General features: G+C 33.2%; 1 protein-coding gene across 1 annotated transcript; it reads right to left on the reverse strand.

Annotated features, from left to right (window-relative positions):
* Positions 1-220: 220 nt before the first annotated feature.
* Positions 221-976, reverse strand: LOC309863752 (large ribosomal subunit protein uL30-like). Its single transcript, XM_082728929.1, is given in 2 exon segments — positions 221-479; positions 482-976. Coding segments are annotated over 2 exon segments (744 nt in total). The 5' UTR covers positions 969-976; the 3' UTR covers positions 221-222.
* Positions 977-11,729: the final 10,753 nt, after the last annotated feature.

The raw sequence follows: 11,729 nt of genomic DNA on the forward strand, positions 1-11,729 counted from the left end.
TTGTCTTTGGCAGTCTGAAATTTCATTTAGCATAATACCCTCTAGGTCCATCTATACTGTTGCAAATGGCAAGATTTCATTCTTTACTGCAGCTGAGCAATATTACATTATAGTGTGTGAGTATCACATCTTCTTGATCCATTCATCTTTTTTTTTTTTTCCCCACTTGAGAGTAGTCCTTTATTAACTGGCCCGATTACAAAAATAATCATGGTAGATACTTTAGTTCATTCTTCGAATAAGCCTATTGATCTGGTCTTCCCTGTTGCCAGCATCTCCACCTTCCACAAAATGGGTGGTCTTTTTCTTCATCCCCCCTCGTGGAGAAGATAATTTGAAGGGCCATAAAAAGTTGTTTGCCTCTTTGAAACGTTTTCCAACAGTATAGATCTCGAGAATCAGATCCTCCATGCAGATGATGCCATATTTACCAAGAGATCGGGCAATCAATGTGTTATCTGTCAGGGCAATTCGTTTTTGTTGATTTTGCCATAACCACGCTTGTAGATCAATTCATTCACTGACTTCAGGTTAGGGTACCCCCATGCTATATATGGTTCCACAATCCTTAACATGTTAACTGAAGCCTTGTTGAGCTTAACAAAGGTGCCATTAAAGATTTGACGAAGGCGAAGGAGCTGCAACACCTTTCGAACCTTTGGGCTCACACCATTGATGCCTCTGATCCTGATGACAAACGCCAACTTGGGTTCTGCAGGTACATAGAAGTTGCCAGCTTTTCTCGCCATCCTCGCCATCCGAATCTCAGTCCGGTACATCTGTCTGTACTCCTTGTGGTAATGCTTGGCTTTCTCATAGATAAGCTTCCTCCTTGCCTTTCGAAGCATCTTTTGAGCAAACTTCTTCCTCAGACGCTTGATCTTCAGCTCTGCGAAATTCCTTCGCTTCTTTTTAAGGGTTTCTGGCACGGCAGGAACCTTCTTTTTCTTCTCCTCTGCACCCTCCATGGTTCCAGCCGCGATCCATTCATCTTTTGACGGACATTTGGGTTGCTTCCAAATCTTGGTTATTGCAAATAATACAGCACTAAACAGGGGTGTACATATCTTTTTGAATTAGCGTTTTTATTTTCTTTATTAGTAAATTTATTTTCTTTATTAGTGTATTTATTTTATTTTATTAGTGATTACAGAATTGTATGGTATTTCTGTTTTTAATCTTTTGATGAACCTCCAAACTGTTTTCCATGGTGTATGCCCTAGTTGACATTCTCACCACGAGTGCACATCGTTCCCTTTTCTCCATATCCTTGCCAAGTTGTTATTTCTTGTCTTTTTAAAACTAGCCATTCTGACTGGTGTGAGTGAGTATCTCATTGTGGTTTTGATTTGCATTTCCCTGATGACTAGTAATGTTGAGCCACTTTTCATGTCTGTTGGCCAACTGTATGTCTTTTTTGGAAAAATGTCTATTCATATCTTCTGGCCACTTTCTAATTAGACTGTTGGGTTTTTGGTGTTTTAGGAGTTTTACTTTGGAGTTCTAGGAGTTATTTATATATTTTAGATATGAACCCCTTTTCAGATATATCATTTGCAAATCTCTTCTCCTATTCTGTAGGGTGACTTTTCATTTTGTTGATAGTTTCCTTTATTGTGCAAAAGCTTTTTATTTTGGTATAATTCAAATAGTTTATTTTTACTTTTGTTTCCCTTGTCTAAGGAGACCTATCCATAAATATGTTGCTAAGGCTGATGTCCAAGAGATTATTAACTATGTTTTCCTGTAGGTTTGTATGACTTTATGTATCATATTTAGGATTTCATCCATTTCTAGTTTATTTTTGTATATGGTATAAGAAAGTTTTATTCTTTTGCATGTAGCAGTCCAATTTTCCCAGCACCCTTTATTAAAAAGAATGTCTTTTCCCTATTGTATATTTTTACCACCTTTGTTGTAGATTAATTAATCATATGATTGTGGGTGTATTTCTGTGCTATCTTGTTTCATTGATCTACATGTCTGTTTTTGTTCCAGTACCATACTGTTTTATTATAGATTTGTAGTATATAGATTTTTAGTATATTTGAAATCTGTGATTGTGATACTTCCAGTTCTGTTTTCATTCTTGATTGCATTGACTATTTAGAGTCTTTTGTGGGTCCATACAAATTTAAGGATTATTCTACTTGTGTGAAAAATGCTGTTGGTATTTTGATAAAAATTGCATTGAATTTGTAGATTACTTTGGGTAGTATGAACATTTTAAAAAATGTTAATTCTTAAAATTCATGATCATTGTTTATTTTTTCATTTGTGTCATCTTCAATCTTTTTCATCAGCGTTTTATAGTTTTCAGCATATAGGTCTTTCACCTACTTGGTTAAGCTTATTCCTTTCTTATTCTTTTGGTGCAATTGTAAATGGGATTACTTTCTTTATTTCTCTTTCTGCTAGTTTATTATTAGTGCATAGAAATGTAACAGATTTCTGGAACCTCCTGGGTGGTTCAGTCAGTTAAGCATCCAACTCTTGATTTTAGCTTAGGTCATGATCTCAGGGTTATGAAACCGAGTCCCACAATGGGATCTGCACTCAGCAAGAGTTTCCTTCTGCTTGAGATTCTTTCTCTTCCTCTCCCTCTGCAACCCCCAGCTCTTTCTCTCTCTCAAATAAATAAATATATCTTTTAAAAAAGAAATGCAACAGGTTTCTGTATATTAATTTTGTATCCTGCAACCTTACTGAACTCATTTATTAGTTTATCAGGTTATTAATATTAGTTAGGTAGGAATTTGTTATTATTATTATTAGTTATTAGTTTATTAGTTTGTTAGGTTTTTTGACAGAATCCATAGCATTTTCTAAATATAGCATTATGATAGATGAAATTAGTGACAATTTTACTTCTTCAACAATTTGGATGCTTTTCCCCCTTTGTCTGATTTCTATGGTTTGGACTTCCACTAGTATGTTAAATTTGAGTTTTCACCATTAAAACTGTGAGTTTTTTGTATATAGGTTTTATTATGTTTAGGAATGGTTCATCTAAAGCCATTTTGGGAGGGTTTTTTTTTTATCATAAGTGGATATTGAATTTTATCATATGCTTTTTCTGCATCTATTGAGATGATCATATGGTCTCTGTCCTTAATTTTGTTAATATGATGTATCTCACTGATTGGTTTGTGGATAATGAATCATATTTGTACCCTTGGAATAAATCCCATTTGCTTTTGGTAAATGATCCTTTTAATGTATTGTTAAAATTGGAATGCTAATATATTGTTGAAGATTTTTGCATCTGTGTTCATCAGGGATGTTGGCCTACAGTTTTTTTTTTTTTTTCTTGTATTATTGTCCAGTTTTAGTATCAGGGTAATATTGGTCTCAGAAGATAAATTTGGAAGTTTTCCTACTATTTTTTGGAGTAGTTTGAGAAGAATGGGTATTAACTCTTAAAATGTTTGGTACAATTCACTCTGAAGCCATCTGGTTCTAGACTTTTGTTTGATGGGAGTTTTTTTGATTAACAGTTCAACTTCATTAATAGTAATCTGTTCAGATTCTCTATTTCTTCCTGATTCAGTTTCAAAAGATTGTATCTTTCTAGAAATTTATCCATTTCTTCCAGCTTGTCCAATTTGTTGGCATATAATTTTTTGGTAATATTCTCTTATAATTCTTTGAATTTTTGTTGTGTCAGGTGTAACTTCCCCTCACTCATTTCTAATTTTATTTATTTGAGTCCTCACTTTTCCTGATGAATCTGGCTAAAGGTTTATCAATTTTATCTCTCAAGAAACAGTTCTTAGTTTCTTTCTTTCTTTCTTTTTTTAACATCTATTTCATTTATTTCCACTCTAATCTTCATTATTTTCTTCCACCAACTAATTTTGGGCTTTGTTTTTTCTTATTTTTCTAGTTCCTTTAGGTATGAGATCAGATCATTTTTTAAAAGAGTTTTCTAGTTTCTTGAAGTATGCCTCTATTATTATAAACTTTCCTTTTTTAGAACTGCTTTTGCTGGACGCCTAGGTGGCTCAGTGGGTTAAGCTGCTGCCTTCGGCTCATGTCATGATCTCAGGGTCCTGGGATCGAGTCCCGCATGGGGCTCTCTGCTCGGCAGGGAGCCTGTTTCTCTCTCTCTCTGCCTGCCTCTCCATCTACTTGTGATCTCTGTCAAAAAAAATAAAATAAAATAAAAATTTAAAAAAATTTAAAAAAAAGAACTGCTTTTGCTGCATTCCAAATATTTTGAATCATTGTGCTTCTGTTTTCATTTGTCTTTATTTATTTCTTAATTTCCTCTTTATTTCTTCATTGACCAACTGGGTGTTTAGTTGTATGTTGTTTAACCTCTATGTGTTTGTGGGATTTTTTCTTTCATTTTTTTCCTTGTAATTAATTCCTAGTTTCACCATGTTCTGGTCAAAAAAATCTTTGATATGATTTCAGGTTTTTAAAATATACTGAGACTTGTTATGTGGCCTAGCATTTGCTCTGTCCTGAGTAATGTTCCACATCTACTTGAAAAGAATGTGTATTCTGCTGTTTTTGGATAAAATAATATGTACATGTATATACACACACATATATATATACACACAAAAATATATGCACAAAGACAAATTATATATATACATGTATATATATAATTATATATGTGTATGTATATGTATATAATCTGTAAAGTCCATTGGTATAGTGCATAAATACCATTCTTTCCTTATTGAATTTTTGAGTGTATCTATCCATTGATGTAAGTGGAGTGTTGAAGTCCTCTATTATTGCTATATTGTTGTCAATTTTTTCTCTTTATGAATGTTAATTTTTTTTTGTACTTAGTTTCTTTCATACTGGGTGCACAGATACTTATAATTATCATATCCTCTTGTCAGATTGATCCTTTTATCACTATGTAGCGGTCTTCTTTGTCTCTTGTGACAGTCTTTGTTCTAAAGTCTATTTAATATAAGTATTGCTACCCTGAGTTGTTGTTTTTTTTTTTTACACTTCCATTTGCATGGCATATTTTTTTTCATCTCCTTACATTTAGTTTATACCTGTCTTTAGGTCTGAAGTGAACCTCTTGTAAGCAACATTGAGATATGCTTTAAAAAAAAATTCATTAGGTGACTATAATATTTGATTAGAGCACTTAGACTATCTACATTTCTTTTTATATTTTAAAGATTTTATTTATTTATTTGAGAGAGAGTGAGAGAGATCACAGAAGGAGAGGGAGAAGCAGACTCACTGCTGAGCAAGGAACCTGATGCATAGCTTGATCCCAGGACCTTGGGATCATGTCCTGAGTGCAAGGCAGATGCTTAACCAACTAAGCCACCCATGTGCCCCTAGACTATTTAGATTTCAAGTAATAATTGATAGGTAGGTACTTATTACCATTTTTTTCATTGTTTTTTTTTTTTTGGTTGTTTTTGTAGAATTTCTCTGTTCCTTTCTTTTCCTAATCCTATCCCTTGTGATTGATGATTTCTTTTAGTGTTATGCTTGGATTTCTTTCTTTCTTTTTTTTTTTTAAGATTTTATTTATTTATTTGACAGAGAGAGACACAGCAAGAGAGAGAGAATACAAGCAGGGGGAGTGGGAGAGGAGAAGCAGGTTTCCCACTGATCAGGAACCCCAATTCCAGACTCAATCTCAGGATCCTGGGACCATGACCTGAGCCAAAGGCAGACATGTAATGACAGGACCATCCAGGAGCCCCTGGATTTCTTTGTTTTTTATTTTATTTTTTTATCTGTTTTGTTTTTGGTTTATGATTACCATTAGGTTCAAGTATAATATCCTAAATATATAGCAGTCTTTATTAAGTTGCTGGCACTTCAGTTTTAACACATTCTAAAAGCACTATATCTTTCCCTCTTTATTTTATGTATATGTTGTCATATTTTACATATTTTATTTTTGAGTCCTTTCACTAATTTTTTAGATAAAATTGATTTTATTACTTCCCTCTTTAAAGATTCATACTAGCTTTATAAGTGATCTACTACCTTTATTATGTATTTGTTTTTACTTGTGAAATGCTTTCATTTCATATTTTTCTTCTAATTATGACCTCTTCCTTTCCCCTTTTTTCTTTATTCCTTAACATTTCTTATAAGGTTGTTTTAGTGGAATGAACTCTTAGTTTTTGTTGGTTTGGAAACTCTATCATTCCTTCAATTCTGAATGATAACTTGACAGAGTGTTTTGGTTGTAGGTTTTTCTTTCAGCACTTTGAATATATCATGCCACTTTCCTAGCTTGCAAAATTTCTGCTGAAAAATCAACTACTGGTCTTAAAGGTTTTCCCTTGTAGTTAACTTTTTGTTTCTTTTTTGCTGCTTTTAAGATTCATTACTATGTCACTGTCTCTCCTGCCATTCTCTGTGTGGTTCCTCTATCCTTTGTTGTACAGAAGCTTTTTAGTCAGTCCTCAGTTCTTCAGGAGAATTTGTTGTACATGTAGGTATGGATTCAGTGTGTCTGTGGAGGACGTGAGTTCAAGGCTTCCTATGTCTCCACTTTGAAACTATGTACATTTTTTAAATGCACTGGAATGTTTACTTCATGAAGATAGATTTTGTTTGCTTACTTCACTGCTGATTCTCATTGTTAGAATAGTTCTTGGCATCTAATAGTCACTCAGTAAAAATTAAATAAATGTTCTCAAAGCAAATGGAGCCACTGGGCAATGACTTAGAATAATTATTTTAGTGGTGACTCAGAATTACTATTAATATAATGTTACAGTCATGTACTAAGTAGCTGGAATATAGGAATTTCCTCTTATATTCAATGACGACAGATTACAATTTTTAATCTTTTTTAATAAATTGGGATATAATTGACAGATAACATTCCTTTCAGGTGTACAACATAATGACTCAATATTTGTATATTTTGCAAAATGAATACTGTAAGTCCAGTTAACATCTATCATAACACATAATTAAAATTTTTTCTTGTGATAAGAACTTAATTCCTAAATTATCTAACTTCTTAGCACCTTTTACATCATCTTTCATTATAGTATTATTTCTTTAATAAATGGAAATTCATCTGCTTGTTTTGTTTGATCCTTTTCTAGATTGTTAGATATCAATTCTTGACGTTCTCAGATCATCTTTCTGGCAAGGTAAATAATGATTTTTTTTTTTTTTTTGCCTTAAAATCTCTTCTCACAGAAGCCTTAGTAGTAGGCTGTTTTATTTTATTCTGTTTTATTTTATTCTGTTTTATCCCTAGTGCCAACCCCAGTACCTAGATTGTAGTAGGCAACTCATAAATATAGTCAAATCAATGAAGATCAAGTGGATCTTAGAAGAACAAAGACTACCAGCATGTCTTTTTACTTTCATTTAGAGAAATCATTGGATATTTTCTCTTTGTTTTATTTCATATTTTTTTAAAAGTATGCATTTTTTTACATTTTTAGATTCTATGCATCTGAAAGAAGTGGGGGACCTCTTTTTTCCTATATTTATATAAGCAAAAATAGTTATTTAAAAACATTTCTGAATATGATTAGAATAAAAAAGAATTAGATTTATAGTAATTTTTCTCTTTAGAATTGACACACATTAAACCACACATAATCCTTTTTTGATCAAATGCAATTTATAGGAAGAATAATAACTAAATATATAGCCAATGAGAAAAAATTATCTTCTCAACTCATAAAATGGCTTATTTCTTTATTGACAGGTGTTTCAATTTGGTGCAATTATTTTTCACAAAAATGGAAACCTGTGCATAAAATTAAATTGATGCATTAGGTAATTTTAAAATATCATCACATTTTTAAACATTGTTCTTACATAAATCAATCATATTGCAGTATTTCTGTCTTCACTGCTTATTCCAGAAAACTATTGCTTAAGAAATCGCATATATATACAATGATCGGTATAACACTAACATAATTAGTCCTAAGTGGAAAAGAAATTATTAATAAATTAAAACTAAGCTATTTGAATCAAAAAGGTGAATAGCCATTTTTCTGGAAAATTTTAAAAACCTAAGTTTCCATGCAAAATATAAAAGCTCAAGTCCAAACTTCAAAAATTTTGAATCAGTTTTGGTGTTTTATTTTTTGTTTGAGAGCATGGCTCATTTTATTTATTTATTTAATACAAAAATCTCATTTACTTAGAAGCATACTGAGTGCCAATGAAATGGCTACAACTTTTTTTTTTTTTGCAATTATGCAGTAGTATTAACAGAACAATAATTATTTCATGTAAGCTGCATCAGAGACAACTGAAGATGGAAAAACTGCCATCCGCATATATAACTAATTTGTGTTGTGCACTAAGAAGACCTGCTTTAAATTTCCACACCAATTTACAACCTCCATACTGTACCAGGCAAGGTTAGTGGCTATTGAAAATACTACCAGGACAGGACTATCTAAAAAAGATACATTTCATAGTGTATTAATTACACATACAAAAAAGACACTGTAGTGTTTAAAAACAAAATTTTCACAGCCTTATATTTCAATTATTTTCTTTAAGTGAAGTGAGTTGTATAGGGGGTGGGTAAATGCTTTATAGGCAAAAGAAAAACTGCACTAGAACCAACTTATCATGATGATGATCATCATCTTTTTCTTTATCTTCATCTTCCTCCTCATAATCATGCTCTTTATCTTTCTTTTCTTCCTCTTCCTTCTTTGTCTTTATTTTTCAGCCTTGATGACTTTTTTTTTCCCCCACATTAGGCTTTCCCTTTGGCTCACTATGAGCAATATTTTTCACATTTTTCCTTCAGCTAAGCAGCCTTCTAATCCTATTGCTGCTCGTTATCTACAGCAATATTATTCTACATTTCTCCCAGTTTCTTTGTCATATAACCCATAGATAGTCTGGGATATTCTCCTGTGATTTTGGGGGTAATACTCAGAATAAAACAAGAAAAAGGGTTGAGGAAGCCGCTTGGGTGCACTGGGATCCTTAGACTTCTTTTTTTTTCCCCCTGTAGGGGCATGTAAGTTTTAATTTCTTTTTCATAACCAGTTTTGTCTACCTTTGTCAAGTCTTCAAATGTTCTTTTCTCTTTAACAAACATGGTTTTCCACTTCTCTGATCACTTCTTTGAAAACTGAGAAGTTGACAGAAACTTCTGGGTGCTGCTTCTTGTGCTCCTCTCAGCAAGTTTGCACAAAGAAGGCATGTAATGACATTTTGCCTCTCAGCTTCTTAGGCTCTCCTCTGCCCATGTTTAATTATTTTCTTCTGTAAGGCACAAAGTCACCCAGTGCCCATCTGGCTCTTGCTTGTCTTGTCACTGTCTCTGTGGAGCTCAATGTACTGCAATGGCTGTGAAAGTGGGAGCCAGATGCAGCCTCCTCACTCTCTCCACTCTTGAGAATTGCTCATCGTAAAATTTTAATTAAATTACCTTCATAATGAATAAAAGCAAAAGTTATGATCTTGTTCCCCCCCTTTTTTTTAATATTTCACCAATATTACTCTGTCTGGTTTTCCAGAAGGTAAGTGTTTCTATTTTTTTTTTTTTAGTAGAATAGATTTCTAATATGGACATTTTAGAAGCATCTATTCCAAATTGAACTAATTAATGGCTCATGAGGAAAAAGTACTGCCATATAATTGCATGTTGTACCCTGAACTATACACAGGGATTGCTGAATCAGTTAAATAATATACAAGCTATATGATTTGTTTCCTTTAGTTCTCAATAAGAGCAAAGTCCTTGAACTAGCTTAAAAACAGTCCCCAGTACAGAATTTATTGAAATCATACTACAGGAATCTAATTGAAGCCAAAGAAAAAAATTAGATCCTTTTGCTCTTGTGTCCACATCTCATCTGGTCAACTTTTTTTTTTTTTTTTTTTTTTAAAGTAGGATTTCAGAAGGAAAACACAGGGACAGGATAATAATAGCTAGTATTTGTTGACAACTGTGTACTAGGCACTGTTTTTAGCACTTTCTATGTGTTTTCTTGTGTAAGCCTTTCAATGATATAGACTCTCTTTACTATTATACAATTTTATATATAAAGAAACTAAAATGGGGCATCTGGGTGGCTCAGTTGCTTAAATACCCAACTCTTGATTTCCGCTCAGGTCATGATCAAAGGGTTGTGGGATATAGCCCTCCATGCCCAGCATGGAGCCTGCTTGGGATTCTTCTCTCCCTTTCCCTCTGTCCCTCCCTGCTTCTGCGTGCACACTCTTTCTCTAAAAACAGACAAATAAAAACAAAACTAAGGGGTGGCTGGGTGCCTCTGTGGGTTAAGCCTCTGCCTTAGGCTCTGGTTGTGATCTCAGGGTCCTGGGACTGAGCTCTGCATCGGGCTTTCTGCTCAGTGGGGAGCTTGCTTCCCCTTCCCCTCTGCCTGCCTCTCTGCCTACTTGTGATCTCTCTGTCAAATAAATAAAAAAAATCTTTTTTAAAAAGAAAAAAACACAAAGCTAAAACACAGATGCCATAGGAAAAATGTCTAAAATTACAAAGTTTTTAAATGATGGAGCTTTAATTGTAATGAAGACTGTCTGTTTCCAGAGACTATGTATTAACCTCTATACTCTGCTGAATATAATTTGGAGGCATAGCTGACAGAAGAGGTGGACTAAGCATATTCCACAATAAGTGTCTATTATAATGTCGTTTATTGCTCAGGAACCTGAAAAAATAATCAAAACTTCAGAATCACATAACACTTCATTTTAATCTATGATGATCTTAATGATTTCTAATAACTGTGTATGTCAGATACTCTGGGGTTAATATCTTCATTTTACAAATGAAGCAACTGAGAATCAGAATGACTGATTAAAAAAATGTAAACCTGGTGATTCACAGACCTGTACCCCTGGGGATAAAAATATATATTTATAAAAAATAAAAATTTAAAAAAAAAATGGACACAAGATTAATACATAATAGAATTTAGAATATGCTGCTCAGGCCCCTTTAAGAGAGATCTTTTATAATATATTCCACTAGTAGGTCAACATGACATATCCACCTGCTAGAAAACACTCAAGCACTTGACCTAAGCTTTTCTTTCCAAATGGCAGTGTATTTTTTTTTTCTTTTGACAAGTATTTCTGCAGTTTATTTACAAAATTAGAAAAGAAATCTCAATTGTGTAACAGAATAAGTACTTGAAAAATTAACAATTAAACATGAAACTTTTTCTGAGATTGCTTGATATGAATTCATGTACATTCAAACAGAAAGCTTCAGTCTGAAAAACACACAAAAATTCATTTTTAGATAAAAGTATGAAGAAATAAAAACCTTATAATATTGCCCCAGATCTGATATACTCATCAATCCTAGCTGATATGTTAATTTCCTATCAAACAGAACAGGCCACAGTCTCCAAGACAGGCTGTCAATTGTGAAAATGAAGCCCAAACTTGCTGTGGGCATTGGAAAGATGGCAAAAGTCTAACTGAAGCTGAATGACCACAAGTGAGGAAGAAAGTATAAAGTGAAAGAAGTGGAAAAGGCATTCATTGCACTACACAGTGTTTGTCTCAAATAGGAACTCAGAGATGAGTCCTAGAGTCTTCTAACTGAACCATAAAGAAGAAAGGTCCATAGGAAGAACATGCAGAAAATCCTTTCATTATTAACAATCCAATCGTGGGTCACAGGCACCACTACTTTTTAAAATTTATCCTTTGTTGCAAGACATAGAGGTTGATAAGGAGATGTCCTCCCCATTTATACTGGTCACAGTTTATCTTTGGAGGATCTTATGTTGTAGGAGAGTATA

The sequence above is a fragment of the Mustela nivalis genome (assembly GCF_964662115.1).
Source record: "Mustela nivalis genome assembly, chromosome: 4".
In the NCBI taxonomy this organism is placed as follows: domain Eukaryota; kingdom Metazoa; phylum Chordata; class Mammalia; order Carnivora; family Mustelidae; genus Mustela; species Mustela nivalis.